The sequence below is a fragment of the Salvelinus fontinalis genome, chromosome 14 (genome assembly GCF_029448725.1).
Source record: "Salvelinus fontinalis isolate EN_2023a chromosome 14, ASM2944872v1, whole genome shotgun sequence".
Classification (NCBI taxonomy): Eukaryota; Metazoa; Chordata; class Actinopteri; order Salmoniformes; family Salmonidae; genus Salvelinus; species Salvelinus fontinalis.
Window position 1 is genome coordinate 42,855,997 of NC_074678.1, and position 20,619 is coordinate 42,876,615.

General features: G+C 41.0%; 1 protein-coding gene across 2 annotated transcripts; it reads right to left on the bottom strand.

Moving 5' to 3' along the window:
• Positions 1-1,068: 1,068 nt before the first annotated feature.
• Positions 1,069-18,692, bottom strand: LOC129810905 (sphingosine 1-phosphate receptor 4-like). Of its 2 annotated transcripts, XM_055861888.1 has the most exons (3): positions 17,539-18,692; positions 5,747-5,828; positions 1,069-4,958 (listed from the first exon to the last, which is right to left on the bottom strand). In XM_055861888.1, the coding sequence occupies exon 3, from the start codon at positions 4,808-4,810 to the stop codon at positions 3,611-3,613; it is 1,200 nt and encodes a 399-aa protein (XP_055717863.1). In that variant the 5' UTR covers positions 4,811-4,958; positions 5,747-5,828; positions 17,539-18,692; the 3' UTR covers positions 1,069-3,610. The 2 variants fall into 2 exon arrangements, with proteins under 2 accessions (XP_055717863.1, XP_055717864.1); XM_055861889.1 differs by having other exon boundaries at positions 1,069-5,828.
• Positions 18,693-20,619: the final 1,927 nt, after the last annotated feature.

Here is a 20,619-nt window from a genome sequence, read left to right on the forward strand (position 1 = left end):
ATGGAATTCTGTGTTATTTAAAAAAAAATCTAACTAAGCAAGTCAGTTAAGAACGAATTCTTATTTGCAATGACGGCCTACACTGGCCAAACCTGGACGATGCTGGGCCAATTGTGCGCCGCCCTATGGGACTCCCAATCACAGCCGGTTGTGATACAGCTTGGATTTGCACCAGGGTGTCTGCAGTGACGCCTCAAGCACTGAGATGCAATGCCTTAGACCGCTGCGGGACTCTGGAGCTATGGTAATATGTTCTCACCTAGTGACAAAACAAACTGCACGCACCAGAGCTCAGACAACTCAGTACATGGCTTAGGGGTAACTTCTAGTTATCTTCCCTATCTTTACATGATGTCAGAAAATCTTAATTAATTTATTAAATACCTTCAGGGGTTCCGTTTCAACTCTCACCATTGCACCTCACTCACAGATCTGGTGTCACAAAACAAAGAGGTTTTCTGGACATACTGGAAATTCAGGCATGCAAAATAAACTATGGCTCGGAGGCAGAAAATGATCTTAAAAGGAATACATTCTCTGCAAACATAGTTACTCTTGTCACTTGATATCTCACATGGAAGGAATCTGGACATGTTCCAATCCTTATGTCTGGACATTTTGCCAACGTGTTGATATCCATTTCTATGCATGACTCATCAGTTAACCTCATCAGAAGGTAAGTACTTCAGAGATTACTGTTTACTGAATACTATGTTTCTGTAACTATGCAAGCAGCACTGGTGAAACTTGCCATTGGAGGTGAAGCAACATCTTCACGCAAGCCCATGGTAACATGTCTCCACCTTGAGGTAGATGGTGCTAATTGCTTATGGGAGTCAATGGTTCATTTCCATTTACCCAGTGGTGATCCAGTAAAACAACCGGACTGAGCGTTTCCGTTGCTGTGCCATCCCAGCCAAGGTTTACCTGCTTAACAGTTAATTGTCTACATCTGCTGTTTATTGAGTTTTAATATTCAAATGTAGGTTGTAATTCAGCATGTTGTTGCCCCTCGTACAATGTTCTGTTGAAAAACTGTTTTAAAAAACTCTTTCCACAAGACACATATTCTGTTCAAATATTTATTTATACATTTTCAATGTACAAAATAACATAAATATAATCTTCTTTCAGAATAACAGCAATAGTAAAGCATTCAACAAATGTATACTCTTAAAAACAATATTGAACAAAATAAATGTTTAACCAATTGAAAAAATGTATTCAACTACCATTCTGTACAATGTACACTGAGTGTACAAAACATTAAGGACACCTTCCAAATATTGAGTTGCTTAAAAATCGTTCTTTAACCTGTCTCCTCCCCTTCATCTACACCGATTGAAGTGGATTTAACAAGTGACATCAATAAGGGATCATAGCTTTCACTTGGATTCATCTGGTCAGTTTATGTCATGGAAAGAGCAGGTGTCCTTAATGTTTTGTCCACTCAGTGTATGTATAAATAATATTGCATTTTCTAAATATATATACATATTTCTTTTGTTTTTAATCAAGTTCTATTTAAGTGGTACAATAAGAAAGCACCCCTTTCAATGAAACCCATCTTCACAGTAAAAGAGTATATGTTTTAAGGCTGAAACAGTGAAACAAAAGCAGCTTCCATAGTGCATATTTTATGATAAATCTTGAATGAGTTAACTTTTTTTAAACTTTATTTTGTAATGCATAAAATGAAACAGATTGGTGTTGCTACAGTAACAGAGAACCACAAAGACGCTTTTTCATCAGTGTACCAGGTCCTGGGCTGAAGACAAAGAAGAAATTGAACAAAACCAACAGCAGAGGAAACCGTTAGACCTGGTTGTATCAAGGCCACATTTGGGTGGAGTTAGATAATGGAGGAACTGCATTCTCTGTGGTAACACAGACACACACACACACATGCACACACACCAGCGGCGGTTAGTGCCCTTTCAGATTTGAGAGGACAGTCTTTTTCTTATGAGCATGGCCTTATTTCTATTTCAGCGTATTGGATGACTGTCATTTCATATTCCATTCATCCAGCTCAATGTAACATCGATAGGTTTAGGCTTCTACAAGATACTAGAATTTGCCCTATACCCACCTTGAGCCACTGGGCACAAACTGGTTGAATTAACATTGTCTCAGTGTAATTAGTCAATGTATATGTTACGTGGAAAATACATTGGATTTGAAAAAAGTAATCAACTTTTGTTTTGAGGGTGAAATTTCAACCACAGGATTATGTCATCATGGAAACCAATTTTCAACATAGACAACCCTTCTTTAAAATACAGTAAATTGAATTTGTACCTTTTTGAAACAACGTCAGATCTTCAACGTAATGTCCAATATCAGGGAAAAAACATGTCTGGGCAGCACCTCCTATTGGAGAGTTGATCTACAACTATTCATTTGGTCTCCAATACATGGTTTTAACCAAACCCAGCTTAGTTTTTATATTACCTACTACCAATGCGCTATTGTGAGTGATTATTCAGAGACCTCTCAATAACTAAATATATTCACTGTTGCTATCAAAGTAGTTCCAAAGGGTAGGTTTAAGAGAGCAAATTAAATGTAACCACACATTATAAGTCCTATATCATCAATTATACTATTTAGGCCATATAGCATTTGCAAAGTCAGCAACAGCTATTGTTTTAATTCAACCCAGGGTTCAAACCAAAAATGTACAATATACAGTATATGGGCCTAGGGTTTCAAGCTTTGGTTGATTTCAAATGTAATCTTCACGTTAGTCATTAATATGTTGGATTCACGTCTCCGTCTCAACCCAAAATCTAAGTTAAAGAATAGGACTAAATCAAATCAAACTTTATTTAAATTGCATTTAACGAATAGATCTAAACCAAATCAAACTTGATTTAAATTGCATTTAAAGTTTGATTAGATTTAGTCATATTCTTTAACTTCGATTTTTGTTGTTGTTATACTTAAAAAATAAAACTTTCCCACCCCTTTTCGTGGTATCCAATTGGTAGTAGTTACTGTCTTGTCTCATTGCGGCAACTCCCGTATGGACTTGGGGGAGGCAAAGGTCGAGAGCCATGCGTCCTCCGAAACACAACCCAACCAAGCCACACTGCTTCTTGACACAATGCACATCCGACCTGGTCAGCGTGCACTGTGCCTGGCCCGCCACAGGAGTCGCTAGTGCGCGATGAGACAAGGATATCCCTACCAACCAAACCCTCCCTAACCTGGACGACGCTAGGCCAATTGTGCATCGCCCCATGAGCCTCCTGGTCGCGGCAGAGCCTGTGCTCAAACCCAGAATCTCTGGTGGCACAGATGCAATGCAGTGCTAGACCACTGCGCCACCCGGGAGGCCTGACTTCGATTTTTGATGGAGATCTTCTGCTTGGATAGTTCCATCTGTGCCATTGACTTAGTCTGGCTTTAATTGCAGTTTGCTACAAATTAATAATTGATATTTGTATTTTTTTTCACATTTTTACTTTTATGAAACTACCTGAGTAGGAAGGTCCTCCCCTTCCTGCTCTGAGGAGCCTCCACTGACACTCTCTGTCTCCGTCTCTCTGTGTCTCTCTCTTAAACACACACACAGCTACGCCTGCCCCAGGCAGCCCGTTGTGGTCTAACCGCTCGACACAGACAGGCAGGTGGTGGTGGAGCTCAGGCGGCGGCTCTTCTTGGGGGCATTGGGTGCAGGCGGGGGGCTGACAGTGAGACTCCTGATCTTATTGAAACTGTTCCTCAGGCTGCTGTGCCTGATGCTCCCAGTGCTGCTGGTCTCCTTGGACACAAAGGTGTCAGGGTGACAGAGGCCTGCCCTGAGGCAGCAGCAGCACAACAGGCCTGCGATGGCCTTCCTCAGCTCTGTGCTGCCCAGGGTGTAGATGACCGGGTTCAGGGCTGAGTTGATCACGGCCAGGGCGATGACCCAGTCGGCGCTGAAGAGCGGTGCGCACTGCCGCGACACACAGAAGAAGTCCACCAGCAGCAGGATGAACAGAGGCCCCCAGCAAATGATGAACACACCCACGATGGAGATGACTGTCTTTAGCAGCCCCAGGGAGCGCTTGCGGCTGCGCTGGGAGCCCACCTTGGAGCTGCTGCGCACGTGGCAGTAAATGGCGCCATAGAGCACACCGATGGCCAGCAGGATGAGGGAGAAGATGAGCAGGGAGAAGAGGATGTAGCTCTTGGAGTAGAGCGGCAGCAGGGTGGAGCAGCTCTCCAGGCTGCACACGCAGTTCCAGCCCAGCAGGGGGAGGAAGCCGATGGCGAAGGCCACGATCCAGCACAGCGCCACTAGGCCGTAGATACGATACGTCTTCCTGGCCGACTTCTGGTGCAGCGGCTTCATCATGGTGGTGTAGCGCTCCACAGCAATCAGCAGCAGGCTGAAGATGGAGGCGGCGAGGGCCACGAACAGCACCCCCTCCCTGAACAGCCACAGAGCCGGGCTCAGCCTGAATGTCTGGCCGCCCGACATCCAGATGTTGACCACGTAGGCCGCCCCGGCCAGCAGGTCGCTCAGGGTGATGTTGGCGATGCACACGTAGACCCAGCGGCGGCTGTGGAGGATCCGGGAGAGCACGGCCACTAGGACCAGCAGGTTCTCCAGGATGATGAGGACACTGATGAAGAGGGAGAGGGCCGCTGCCAAGCTCAGGCCACCCTGGCGGGGCACGCGATGCTGCAGGCGCCCTGTGTGGTTGTAGTGCTCCAGGATCACATCAATGTTAATAGCGCTGCTGTTGGTGGTGTTGCTGGCCCAGAGGTACAGATGAGAGCAGGAGGTTGAGGAGCTCAGGGAGGACAGGGCATCCATGGCTGGGTTGTGAAGGGCTTGGCAAGTCAGAAAATGGCTGGGTCGGGCTGGACAAGGCAGGACTTGGGTGAGTGTAGAACTCCTGATGTGGGCTTAGACTCAGGCTAAAATAGTCTCTCCACTAGAGCGCTGCTGTCTCACAACCCACCTAGCAAACACAGGAAGATGTTTGATATGAAAAGATGTCTGATATGCGATAAGTTCTAAGATGTTTGTAGTGCATGAACTGCAGGTAATGAAAATAATGTGTTTTTTGGTCAAATTGCATTGCTTATAAATGTATTGTGAAAAGCTGAAATAAATCCCCCAAAATACAACAAATGTTTAGACAGTGAGATAAGACATTTTGTCAGTTGACTGACATGGATTCTCATCATAAAACTGCATGCCTCCACTAGCAGGCATTAGGGACATTTGTGGTGCTATTTAAACCACCATGTGGTTAGTTGAGAGGAGCAGCCAGCTGTTACCAGGAAGGGGATTTAAATCTGCACGTGAAGTCAACATGTTTGAAAGTTTGAAAACAACTATTTCCAAACCCCTGTTAGTAGTAACGACTGAAAAACATCATCCTATTCTCCCAAAATTGCAAAGTATGAACTGTTTTCCCCCTCTGGAGTGAAATAAAAAGTACCTTATTACATTTATAACTTTTGTTCATTTTTAGATTTTATAATACAACTTCCCTTTACATTTCTAACTGTTCTTTTAGGAATAATTAGTGTTACAATTTGTTGCATGGGAGCAAAAGCTTGTACATGACCGCAAATGCTTTGCATATTTACCGCTACAGTTAAATGTGACTATACACCTGGCTCTCCATCCCAATCATTATCTAGTTGTATAATTTCATATGAATAGGCTAACACATCACGACAAATGTTGTATCCTTTTGATTTTAACACAATAAACACTTGAAGAACAAATGTTACTTACTGGCGCAGAGATGCTGTTGGTAGTGATGCGGTGTGTGGACAGCCATCCCCTGTGTGGGCTGGTAGTGCAGATGTGTTCTACTCTATAGAAGCAATGAGGAAGGAAGCCCTACACTCAGAAGGTTACTCACATGGCACCACACCCAAAGCGACCAACACACACATGAGAAGCAAGAGGTTATTGACACTGATGGGGTGTTTCATCACTGGCCAAAAGAAAACACACCAATTGTGAAATGCTTCAGAACGTGATTATTCATAGATGGATGCCACTCAATCAACGTGTTAATTGCTAAATAGATATAGCCTAATCCACACTTGCATAAGGTTACCACAATTTTGTTTTTTAAATATATACATTCTATATATTTTCCCCCCTGTAATTTTCCACATGTCAAGGTCAGACTTAATCTCACTGATGTAAACACTTTTCCCATCCACTACTTGCGCCCTACTTTTGACCGCTGCAATATTTTAATCCTATTGCTCAAGTTTCCCCATGATGATTACGGGAAGAGACTTTCATAATGTTTTCATGGTACATGTATGTCGAAGTGGTTGGACCATGATGTTTTCTAGGATGTGTTGCAAGATACTTTTTCTACTAGGAGGGCATCAGGCCAGTATTTACAGTTGAAGTCGGAAATTTACATACACTTAGGTTGGAGTCATTAAAACGTGTTTTTCAACCACTACACAAATGTCTTGTTAACACACTATAGTTTTGGCAAGTCGGTTAGAACATCTACTTTGTGCATAACACAAGTAATTTTTCCAACAATTGTTTCCAGACAGATTATTTCACTTATAACTCACTGTATCACAATTCCAGTGGGTCAGAAGTTTACAGAAAATTATGTCATGGCTTTAGAAGCTTCTGATAGGCTAATTGACATCATTTGAGTCAATTGGAGGTGTACCTGTGAATGTATTTCAAGGCCTACCTTCAAACTCAGTGCCTCTTTGCTTAACATCATGGGGAAATCAAAAGAAATCAGCCAAGACCTCAGAAAAACAATTGTAGACCTCCACAAGTCTGGTTCATCCTTGGGAGCAATTTCCAAACACCTGAAGGTACCACATTCATCTGTACAAACAATAGTAGGCAAGTATAAACACCACTGGACCACACAGCCGTCATACCGCTCAGGAAGGAAACGCATTCTGTCTCAGAGATGAACGTACTTTGGTGCAAAAAGTGCAAATCAATCCCAGAACAACAGCAAAGGACCTTGTGAAGATGCTGGAGGAAATAGGTTCAAAAGTATCTATATCCACAGTAAAACGAGTCCTATATCGACATAACCTGAAAGGCCGCTCAGCAAGGAAGAAGCCACTACTCCAAAACCGCCATAAAAAAGCCAGACTATGGTTTGCAACTGCACATGGTTACAAAGATTGTACTTTTTGGAGAAATGTCCTCTGGTCTGATGAAACAAATATAGAACTGTTTGGCCATAATGACCATCGTTATGTTTGGAGGAAAAAGGGGGAAGCTTGCAAGCCGAAGAACACCATCCCAACCGTGAAGCACGGGGGTGGCAGCATCATGTTGTGGGGGTGCTTTGCTGCAGGAGGGACTGGTGTACTTCACAAAATAGATGGCATCATGAGGATGGAAAATTATGTGGATATATTGAAGCAACATCTCAAGACATCAGACAGGAAGTTAAAGCTTGGTCGCAAATGGGTCTTCCAAATGGACAATGACCCCAAGCATAAGTTGTGACATAATGGCTTAAGGACAACAAAGTCAAGGTATTGGAGTATTGGAGTGGCCATCACAAAGCCCTGACCTCAATCCTATAGAAAATTTGTGGGCAGAACTGAAAAAGCGTGTGCGAGCAAGGAGGCCTACAAACCTGACTCAGTTACACCAGCTCTGTCAGGAGGAATGGGCCAAAATTCACCCAACTTATTGTGGGAAGCTTGTGGAAGGCTACCCGAAACGTTTGACCCAAGTTGAACAATTGAAAGGCAATGCTACCAAATACTAACTGAGTGTATGTAAACTTCTGACCCACTGGGAATGTGATGAAAGAAATAAAAGCTGAAGTAAATCATTCTCTCTACTATTATTCTGACATTTCACATTCTTAAAATAAAGTGGTGATCCTAACTGACCTAAGACAGGGGATTTTTACTAGGATTAAATGTCAGGAATTGTGAAACTGAGTTTAAATGCATTGGCTAAGGTGTATGTAAACTTCCGACTTCAACTGTATTTTTGGATTCCCATAAGCCGACTCCAATGGCAATATCTAGTCTTACTGGGGTCCGACACATAACGAAAAAGACAACACAGACAAAAGAATTGACAATTTACATTAATTTAAAAACATGAACATGTAGTGTGTGTGTGTGTGTGTGTATATCTATCAGTTACACATACATGTCAGTACATAAACACAACAAATAGGTCACATGGGGTAGAGGTGTTGCTTTATTTGCTTTTTTAAACCAGGTTTGCTGTTCACTTGCGCTATGTAAGATTGAAGGGAGTTCCATGCACTCATTGCTCTGTATAATACTGTACATTTCCTTTTTGTTCTGAACCTGGGGACTGTGAAAATACCCCTGGTGGCATTTCTGGTGGGGTAAGTGTGTGTCAGTGCTGTGTGTATGTTGACTATTAAAAAACATGAGCTGGCGCACACCCAGAGAAAATTATTTTATGTAGAGGTGCTGACTAATGGCGAATAAACTATAAGCTATAAAAATAGTCACGCACTCTATATATAAACTCCCAGTAATTTATTGGGTAAATTACCAATGTTTCGGCATCACTGTGCCTTCTTCTGGGTCTGAATGTTGACTATGCAAACAATTTGGAATTTCCAACACATTGTTTCTTATAAAAACAAGAAGTGATGCAGTCAGTCTTTCCTCAACTCTTAGCCAAGAGAGACTGGCATGCATAGTACTGATATCAGCCCTCTGATTACAATGAAGAGTAAAACGTGCCGCTCTGTTTTGGGCCGGCTGCAGCTTAACTAGGTCCTTCTTTGCAACACTTGACCATATGACTGGACAGTAATCAATTTAAGATAAAACTAGAGCCTGCAGGACTAGAGCCTGCAGACCTCTCAGCAAAAAAGAATAATGACATGAAGAAAACAGGAACCTTCTGATCAGATCTGTAAAGGGACCCTCCCTTTGGTTTCTCTACTACAGAGGTACAGCTATGGTTTCACACATCACTTCACCCAGCCGTGCAAGACCATACTCCTGCCATAAAGACCTACTTGGTCTACCCAGTGGGCCCCAACCACTTACCATAAGTGGCTAAAGACATCACACACTCAGTAGTCAAAAATATCACTACTGATAAAAAAGAAACACCATCCCATTTGCTGGCTCTACATTCCAGCATTTTGGATTTGAGATCAGATGTTTTGTATGAGGCGACAGTACAGAATGTCACCTTTTATTTGAGGATATTTTCATACATATCTGTTTTACCATTTAGAAATGAAAGAACTTTATATATATTTGAAGGTGTCATAAGTATTTAGTGTATTAAAGTAGTAAAAAGTTTAGTATTTGGTCCCATATTCCTAGCACTCTCCAAACTTGTTGGATGCATTTTCTGTTTCTTTTGGTTGTTTATCAGATTATTTTGTGCCCAATAGGAACTAAATGGTGAATAATGTAGTGTAATATTGAGGTCACTATTATTGTAAATAAGAATAGGTTTCTGAACACTTCTACATTATTGTGGATGCTGCCATGATTACAGATAGTGTAACGGCAGTCCTCCTCCTCTTCATCTTCGGAAGAGGAGGAGTATTGAGGGAACCAAGGCGCAGCGTAGTGAAAAGACATATTTATTTAACGAAAACACAAACTTGATAAACTAACAAAAAACAACAAACGGTGTAGACAGACCTAGACGACGTACTTACATAAAACAAGGAAAAACGCATGAATAGGTAACATAGGCTACACAAACCGAACAAACCGTAAACAGTCCCGTGTGGTGTACAGACACAGACACGGAAGACAATCACCCACAACGAACACTGTGACAACGCCTACCTAAATATGACTCTTAATTAGAGGAACGCCAAACACCTGCCTCTAATTAAGAGCCATACCAGGCAACCCAAAACCAACACAGAAACAGAAAACATAGAATGCCCACCCAAACTCACGTCCTGACCAACTAACACATATAACAAATAAACAGAAATAGGTCAGGAACGTGACAGATAGTCCTGAATTAATTAATGTTGGGGGTGTGAGCTTTGTGAAACCCAGCACACAAAGATGATCAATCTGAAAATCTTCTCAATCTAGTGATGCTACAAAAAATTAAATAGAAAATAACCGCATCCTTAGGTGTCAACAACCCACCCAGAAATGTTGAAAAGACAGTCTCGGAAAATACCACTAAAACCACAATGTGGTTAGCTTACAAGGAAACTGTAACTATGAAATTGTTTACCTTCTTTCCCCAACATTCTATTTTACCTTTAAAGCTAGAGTCCTTAATTGAAACAAGTGGTCTCACTGCCTCTGTTTTGGTATAAAGCTGAGTGATGGGCCTGGAGAAATATGGTCAAGGTCATAGGTCATAGACCATCCATGATATCAGAATTATAGTTTTAAAAATGTTTTGAGGCTATACAGTGTTTGTTTACATTGTTTACAAACATTGGAGCTTATATTTTGGGTTCTGATGGGGTATGACAGTTGAACTAAGCTCATGAGGCATTTATAAGTTATATTCTTCAAAAATCAATGGGTACATAGTATTAATTTAAAATAAAATGGATGTAGCAACTCTAATAATTATATGTTTAGGTTGTGAAACATATACAGTATGGATAGTATGCCAAATAAAGTCGACAAGTTGCCCTTAAACCACAGATACAGCAGGATATGGTTATATTTTTGGAGGTAGGGTAATCTGATGCTAGATATTTTGTTAAGACCAAATTCTACCTCAATTGAGCATTTATGTGACAGATGCATTTCGGTTGATGACCTACTAAGGACATTCAAGGTCAATGCTTCATTCAGTTACCAATGATATAGTTTTAGTTGCACTGAAGCTACTGGTCTTCCTCAATAAATAAATCACATAACAGTTTACACCTACTGTAGGTCAATTACTGTTGATATATGGGGCAAGTAGTATTATCCCACAGACTTCTATAAAGATCTAACCCGATACTAATTGTTGTCTGGGAAGAGCTGCATCAACACCTGTTGGTCATTTAATAAAATTGCATCTACTACTCCAGACACAAAGTTGTAAGTGTGCGATCTTCTTTCTTCTTCTCTAGTATAATGGTGTTCACACAAATGTAATGTCCATTTCGCCACCTACTGTACGGGTAGTAAACTGTTGGGGGGATGATGTCATAGAAAGAAAAAATATACATTTTAAAATAACATCCCACTCCTTCAGTCACAGTCCATTCCAAATCAAATCTCTACAAAGGCACAGGGGCCTGGGAAGCGGGAACTTCTTAATTCACTATTACCTGCAATGCTTCGGCTGTTAATTCCTGCAGGACCCAAAAACCTTTCAGCCGCACCTACAATTATGTCCAGTTTCTTAGACTTCTTGTTTGGGCAGTACAATGAATCACCTGCAAAATATTTGCCACAAAAACCACCTTCTTCACAATCACTAGCTATGCTTGCATTAAGTTGTCCAGTGATTTTTTTGTCGACATTTAGAATGTTTGCATAGAAAATAGATGCAACAATTGCCTGCTAGGGTGCGTTTCCATTTAACTATCTTGTGTTGGTAAAAACAGCTGGGTGTAATGACATCAGACCCAGGGCTGTATCCCAGCCATTATAACCTTGGCTGCTGTAGGGTCATTCACCTCAATCGATCTACAAACACATAGCCTATTAGCTATACAATTGTAATGTTGTACCCCTGAAAAGGGGAAATATGATAAATAATTCACACTGACATGTAGCATCAGTGATGAAACAAAATGTATGACATTTTTTAACTGTATTGTTTCCATGTTAATGTAGACCTATAGGGAAGATAGGCCATGTGGAGATGTTCATATTGAAACATTTCCAACTTGTTTGTTAAGATTAGCAAAGATTTTCTCAGAGGACCCCACCTGGGGTCTGACCCCAAGTTTGGGAACCACTGTACTAACCTCTGCTTGCTTCCTCTCGCTCTGTCTCTGCTTCCTCCTGTATGCATTGAAGCCTGCCTTAGCCTCACCACTGAGCGTCACATCACGTCTGTGTCAGTAGCTTACTCTCTGTAAAGCAAAGTTATGAAAATTTAGTAGCATATTTTTGCTTCTGCTGAGGTAGGCTCCGTTTAACGTTAGCTTCCTACTTCATTCTTCAAATGAGGAAAAAATACCAATGTCCGGACCTTGGTGTCCTCATATGTAGTTACCGCCATGCTTCTTCTTATTCTTATTAATCAGCTCGACTTGCACTCGCTGTCAACGCGTGCAGGCAGCCTCCATTCCGCACACACAGCATGATGGCACCAGCTGTTCCGGACGACTGTGTGATCACGCTCTCTGTAGCCGATGTGAGCAAGACCTTTAAACAGGTAAATATTCACAAGGCCGCGGGGCCAGAAGGATTACTATGATGTGTCCTCAGAGCATGCGCGGACCAACTGGCAAGTGTCTTCACTGACATTTTCAATCTCTCCCTGACCAAGTCTGTAATTACCTACATGTTTCAAGCAGACCACCATAGTCCCTGTGCCCAAGGAAGCAAAGGTAACCTGCCTAAATGACTACCGTCAGTCGCGATGAAGTGCTTTGAAAGGCTGGTCATGGCTCACATCAACACCATCATCCTGGAAACCCTAGACCCACTCCAATTCGCATACCGCCCCAACAGATCCATAGATGATGCAATCTCAATTTCACTCCAAACTGCCCTTTCCCACGTGCTGTTCATTGACTACAGCTTAGCGTTCAACATCATAGTGCCCACAAAGCTCATCACTATGCTAAGGACCCTGGAACTAAGCACCTCCCTCTTCAACTGGATCCTGGTCTTCCTGATGGGCTGCCCCCAGGTGGTGAGGGTAGGCAACAACACATCTGCCACCCTGATCCTCAACATGGGAGCCCTCAGGGGTGCGTGCTTAGTCCCCTCCTGTACTCCCTGTTCACCCACGACTGCGTGGCCAAGCACGACTCCAAATCAAATCAAATTTTATTTCTCCTGTGATCCGAATACAACAGTTGCAGACCTTACAGTAAAATGCGTACTTACAAGCCCTTAACCAATAATGCAGTTAAGAAAAAAAGTGTTGAGAAAGTATTTACTAAAATAAACTGAAGTAAAAAAAATAAAAAATAATCTATATTAAAAATAAGAAAAATAACAAAAAATTAAGGAGCAACAATAAAATAACAGAAGCAATGCCATATACAGGGGGTACCAGTACAGTGTCAATGTGCGGGGGCACAGGTTAGTCGAGGTACATGTATGTGTACATGTAGGTATGGGTAAAGTGACTATGCATAGATAATAAACAGCGAGTAGCAGCAGTGTAAAAACAAAGGGGATGGGGTGTCAATGCTAATAGTCCAGGTTCAGCAGTCTTATGACTTGGGGGTAGAAGGTGTTAAGGAGCCTTTTGGACCTAGACTTGGTCCATGCACTTTACCTCTACCTACATGTACAAATTATCTCGACTAACCTGTACCCCACACATTGACTCGGTACCATGAACACAGTACCCCACACATTGACTCGGTACCATGAACAAAGAGGCAGGCTAAAGGATTTGCTCATTGGTGGTGGCGGTGTTAAGACAAATACAAATACTCGGCTATCAAACAACCCAGTTAAAAAAAAAAATAGGCATACATTTGTGGGCAGGCAAATTAGCCTACTTCTATATGCGTGTCGAGGATGCTTGATTACGCTCAACATTCAACAGGTTTTCATTGACGCAGGTTAATTCGACAGAACCAATGTCGCCCCAAAAAATTTTGATATCACATTGTGATATGTGTAATGGAAATGGCAGATAAAGGAGACATTTTCTAAATATCAACCAAAATCGTATAATTTTCTTTTGTCGACGGGTGGAGTTTTCTTTGGTGGAACTTTCTTTATTGCGATTAATGAGGGAAGCGGTGTTTTTCGAATAAACGATGATTGCCGAATAGCTTCCTTTTGAAGGTACACGTGATGTCATCACGTAACTATAAACTCAAGACGTCTGCTTGCCAAGTTTTTTTTTCAACTATAAAAAGTATGTTTATTTGTTTCACCATGGCGATATTTTTGGCACGTCATAATTATTTGAATATGCCACAAATTAGTCAATTAATTATTGCATTATATAGCCTCTAGTCTTCCGCGAGCTATAGGCCTACCTATAGGGGGGGTAATTTATGTATTGTTTTGGTTCGGGTTAATATAAATATTGCTCCCGTTGATCAAAGATCAGAACTCTTATATTTTTTTGATGTGTTTGTGTCCTAATCGCGCTGCCTCTGCGAACGAGTAGAATCATGAACAGTGCTTTCTTCGCCAGTGTCCCCAGATTTACCTCCCGGTTTATATTTTTTGCGTCACCTTCATTATTTCAAAGTCTGACTCTCGTTGCACAGGCGGAGAGCCTGGCGTGAAAGGAACTTCCCTAGGTTCCAGTCGAGATGTCGGACAAAAGGCCATTTTAAAACCGTCCCGTGACTCCTGCGGTGTCTACCGACATCCCCCAAACAAAAACCGACCCTCGGAGAATGAATGCACAACTGGTAAATAAATAGTCACTTCTCAACACGTCAGTTCGTTGGCTCGCTGCCAGTAGTGATTTCTATTGCAGTGATGTTGAAGGGATCTGGCTAGATTTGCTGTTAGCCAGCTCGAAGGATGAAGTAAAAAGCAAACGTTAAACGAAGCCTACTTCAGCAAGAGCAAAAATACCCTACTAAGTTCTCATAACTGCTTTACATAGAGTAGTGTACTGAGACAGATGAGATGTGGTGAGGCTGGCTGCAATGCATGCAGAGGAGACAGAGAGGTTAGTAGGATACAGTGGTTCCCAAACTAGTGGTCTGGCCCGTTGTGGGATCCTCTGAGAAAATCTTTACTAATTTTATCAAAAAATGTTTCAAAATGAACATCTCCACATGGCCTATCTTCCCTATAGGCATACATTAACATGCAACCAATACAATACATTAACATGCAACCTATATAAAATTGTGCAAACATTGCTTTATTTTAGGCTATATGTGTATGTAGCCTACCCTACTGTGTGAGAAGCTGCATGGAAGAATTCCAATGTGTATAGAAATGGCAGACATTTTTTTTTCTCCTTTAATTGTCAGCAAAAATGTTGGCCTTATGCTTATATGACTGGAGACATTAGCAGAATATTTTTAATACGACAAAAAATACAGAGTAGCCTGGCACTGACGGGTAGAAGCCTCTCCGCAATAGGCCATTCCTCTTCTCGTGAAATCCCAGGAAAAGCTATAGGCTACAAAAGTTACAGTACATTTTGATATATTTTTTATACAATGCCTATTGGTGAAAGGATCAGGCTTGCTCTGCCTAATTGCAAAATGTAAAACAGGCCTACAGCATAGGGGCATGTAGGGGAAAGTTGAGGAGAGAAAGCGCATTGGTGTGATCACTTTTGACAGGTTATGATAACATTGTTGCACTGATGCGTTGCAAATATTTGCACAGGACAGACAGAGATGAGCTCAATGAAAAAGACCCAAAGTAATTGACAACCATTCGAAAAATGGAAATCACTTGCAAACCACTTGAGCAATGAGGCAATGACATGCTGTAAAAGATATGCAGGCTAAACAGCGTTTGTTGTTGAATTACTACATTTAAATACAAGTTACTATTCTTTTTCATTAGGCCTACATATATTGTACATTGAAGTAGTACTTGCAGTTGTCACTGACAGTGAACACACCCTGAAAGCACTGAATGGTCTGAACCAGTGTGCGTCAGAGATCTTCTGAATGGTTTTGTTACCACATTAATAGGCAGTGTGCAGTAGGATGCGTTGATCAGTTGAGTGACAGGTGTAGGACTAGAATGATAAACGATCAACTTTCCTCTGTGGATGCTTTTTATAGTTATGTAGCCTATAGTTGATCATTATAGTTATTGGCTTGGTGGATGGCCCTTAACTCTGACACAACTAACGTTATTATCACAACATAACTAGCCTACTAGTAGGTCTAGCTCACATTAATGAATTCAAATCCGTCACTTCCATTGTTTGGCTGTGGCCATAGCAACGTTTGAAAATTAGGTGGATACTAAACAAGTTAAATGTATTTCACACACATTGCTACATGTAGCTTTCTTGGACACTGGGTCCCCTCATTTCCCACGCCGAATAGCCTGAAGCCACAGGGCGCTTCTTGCAGGCTCTATTTCCCTACATTGGAGCATTGCGAAGCGTAGGTTGGGATTTTTGACCTGGTTACATGTACATTAAACACAGTTTTTTGGCATGTTTTGTTATTCTGTATAACAAAAAATGTATGACGAAGTTGGCTCTTTTACACTGGGGTTCAATGGGAATGAATGTTTGTTTTCCACAATTTCTGAGCGGGGTCGAGGGGAATTCCTTATTATTATGTGAATTGCGACTCAGTATATAGAGTACAACAGTATGAGTCATAATACCCATAAAACCTAGGTCAAACAAGGAAATGTTTCCAACTGTTTTTCCACCATTCAATTTTCCCATAAGGGATTTTAGAAATGCTTAAAAAAAGGGCTGTGTTTTGTAAATCTACCTAGGACAAGGGGATTTTTATCAATATACTGAACAAAAATATAAACGCAACATGCAACAATTCAAAAGATTTTGCTGAGTAAAGAAATCAGTCAGTTGAAATAAATAAATTAGGCCCTAATCTATGCATTCCACATGACTGGGCAGGGGCACAGCCATGGGTGGGAGGGCATAGGCCCACACACTTGGGAGCCAGGCCCACACACTGGGGACAGAAATACTCCTCAGTTTCCACAGCTGTCTGGGTGACTGGTCTTAGACGATCCCGCATGTGAAGAAGCCGGAAGTGGAGGTCCTGGGCTGGCGTGTTTATACGTGGTCTACGGTTGTAAGGCCAGTTGGACATACTGCCAAATTCTCTAAAATGACGTTGGAGGTGGATAATGGTAGAGAAATTAACATTTAATTCTCTGGCAATAGCTCTGGTGGACATTCCTGCAGTCAGCATGCCAATGGCACGCTCCCTCAAAACTTGAGACATCTGTATCATTGTGTTGTGTGACAATTTTAGAGTGGTCTTTTATTGTCAGTATATATTCGCCTGTGCCAAAAAAATGAAATGCTAATTAACTGCTAATGTGGCTATCATAAAGAACTACAAATGCCATAATGATCTGGACAAGACTGACAAATCAGGGCAATGGTAAGAATGAACTATCTAATGTTTGCTAAATGTAGTAATGAATAAATTGGCAACATTTAAAATGGACAATTCTGTGAGCTTTAAATTGACACCACCAGTTAGCAAAGGTGAGAGAGATTTACATGGTTATCAAAACGTCACGCCAGGGTAAGCCTTATTAAGTAGGGAGGCACCGATATGACATTTTTAGCCAATACCGATATCTGATATTTTCCTTGCCAAAAGAAATTATACCGATATTTACATTTTTTGCAGCATTTTAAGCATTCTAGTACAGTTAAATAGTTGAAACACACACACACACACACACACACACACACACTGACCAAAAGTTATTTTGTTGGCATTTACATATGTCACTATTACTAGTAAAACATAATCAAAACCAATTTATTTCACTTACTTGCTGTGCTGTTTCGTTGTTCATTTGTTCAGTCTCAACCAGGATTTCATCATATATGTCAAGCAGTGAAGTTTCAGCTCTCTTTTCGTGGCTTCTCTTCCTCTGTGCGCACTGTCAGTGTGTCCGTTTCCATCTTGTCCAGCTGTGTTTGTAACATTTCACTTAAACCCTGTTTCTTGTCTGCATCGAAGTAGCAGTCCTTGTACCTAGCATCGAGCATGGTGGTGACACAGTAAAAGAGGCTCAGAGAGAATGCTCCCGAATCACTTGTTCACAGCCTCTAGTAGAGTACTTTTCCAAGTTAAGCCGACGGTCTCTGTTGGTATTTTTGTTGAGCAGGCGTTTCAATGCCATGACAGAGGGTATCACATCTGCTGCAGACACAGTTGAGCTTATTTCTCGAGTCAGTTGTTCGAATGGAGCTAGGAGTGTTCATGTTTCAAACATCTCAAATGCCATTGAAATGGCAGCAGCGGTTAGAGAACCAGCACATTCTTGAGCATGCAATACAGCTTTCCTCAGTACGAAATCCTCATGGACCCACTGTGCTGTCAGACTCATAATACTCATGTGGCTGACATCGCTGGTCCAAATGTCAGTCGTGAAGCTAATAGCAGTGACACCCATAGCAAGTAGCTCATGGATGTGAGTTTCAACAATACTGTATAACACTTGAAAAATAGCACCTACTTGGTGTAATATTCTTATGTGAAAACATACTGAATTGTAATTGGATGCATTTTACCGCCATATCATACTGTGCTATGATTGTTTAAGACCACCCAAATGATTAGGTGATGGTCAGTTTGATCCTGGTTGGCGATACGTTAACATGCCAGTTAAAGCTAGCTAATAAAGAGCTACGTTGAGAAATATCCTGTAGTACTGCATTTTATTATTTTGTACAAAGCGTGCAAAACAAGACACTTGGTAGTGTATACCGGTGCCTGACCAGTCGGCGAAAGCTGCCAACATCCACGACAGAGAACGATAGATTGTCAAGGGCAATGAATTCCATTATCTTGGCGTTAATGGATTTCGCCTTTGAGTTGTCTCGCTGAAATTTTCTTACTCTTTCAAATGACTGCTCGACCTGTTGACTGCTCGATCCACACAGCAGACATTGTGGGCTAGGTTAGGAATGCTGTTGAACGTGTAGCGCTATATTTTTTGTGGCGTCACTACGTCATCTACCTACGTTATATATGTATGCACGTCAGCTTTGACATCGGTTTTGCACATCGGCGTTGAACTATACATCGGGCCGATGCTGATGTTGGCATTTTTAGCCAATATCGGAGAATTCTTACTAATATATTGTGCATTCCTAATTTTCAGTGTTTCTAAAATTCCCAATGGGAAAAATTCATGATGGAAAAACGATTGGAACCATTTCCCTGTTTGACCGCTATGTTTTCTGGGTATTGAGGTTACAGGGTTAAGGGTTAGGTTTAAAATCACATTTTAAGAGAGATTGTAGAAATCGCCGGTGTACGACGAAGTGAAACACGAGTGTAATAGTTGCATCCATTTGATTTTATCTCTACCAGACAAATAAAAGACAAATCAAACTAAGCCGGTTTCCACTTTCGTTTGTGATGTTACAACTGTACTCAAAGTGCATCACTCATATAATATCTGTAGAGGGCGCTGAGCAATTTCATTTTTTGGTGCAACAGTGCTTTGTATGGAATATCGCTTGCAGCTTTTTTTCAACTTTTCCCACCGCGCGTTGCCCGCTAGAGAGAACCGTTCTCCTAGCAGCAGGATATTATGATGAAAGCACAATCGGGAATGATCTTTTCTAAATAAGAGTCCCCATGCAAAGACATGCTAAACTGAGAATATCTAGAATATCTTTTTTTTAGCACTTTAGTGCAATACTACTGTTTTTCACAGCATTGCAACCAGTGATGTAAACACACCCCAAAAACTACTTAAGTAGTACTTTACAGTATCTGTACTTTACTATTTACATTTTTGACAACTTATACTTTGACTTTATTACATTTCTTAAGAAAGCCATGTAATTTTTACTCAATATATTTTCCCTGACACCCAAAAAATATTTGTACATTTTGAAGGACAGGAAAAGAGTCCAATTCACGCGCTTATCAAGAGAGCATCCCTGGTGTTCCCTACTCACTCTGATCTATCGGACTCTAAACAGTCATGCTTCTTTTGTAAATGATGTCTAAGTGTTGGAGTGTGCCCCTGGCTATCCGGAAAAAATAAAATAAAACATGGTGCCGTCTAGTTTGCTTAATATAAGGAATTTTAAATTATTTAGACAATTACTTTTGATACTTGAGAATATTTTTGCAATTATATTTAATTCTGATACTTAAGTATATTTAAAAATATATATTTTAGACTTTTACGCAAGTAGTGTTTTACTGGGTGACCATCACTTTTACTTGACTCATTTTCTATTGAGTTATCTTTACTTTTTTCTCAAGTATGACAATTAGGTACTTCTTCCACCTCTGATTGCAACTACTTTTGAACAAATAAATTAAGAACTTGATTTATTTTATGCCAGTATTTCTTGTCGAAGTTTATACAAATACTGGTATGGTGAAATTGAAAGAAATAGACTTTGAATAAAATAAAAATATATGTTATTGGAATGACTTTATGGAAGGGGTGGAGCCAATATCGGTGCTGCTGAATATGTACAAAACAGGTCTCCCTCAAAACGACACATATTTGGTTAGTATGGACCCTACTGAGAATTTCCCACCCCACTTTAGCTGAGACGAGTAGATTTTGTTTTCTCTCTATAAGCCAAGTATCCCATGTAAAGTCTATTACAGTGTATTCCATTGGAGGCAATGGATGGGGTGGAGTGAAAAGCCAGCAGCAGGCCGTGTGACACAGTCCCCCTAAAAAACAAACCATATTTTGTTAGTAGAGACCCTAATGAGTATTTTTCCACTCCCCTTTAGCGAAGACAAATAGAAAAGTTCTCTTTACAGCCCATTTTTCTCAAAATACCAGCGTCAACATTGTATTTTTTCATTATTGGTCTTTAAAATGTCAACCTTATTTTGGATTTGTTTTCATAAATTACTTATTGCC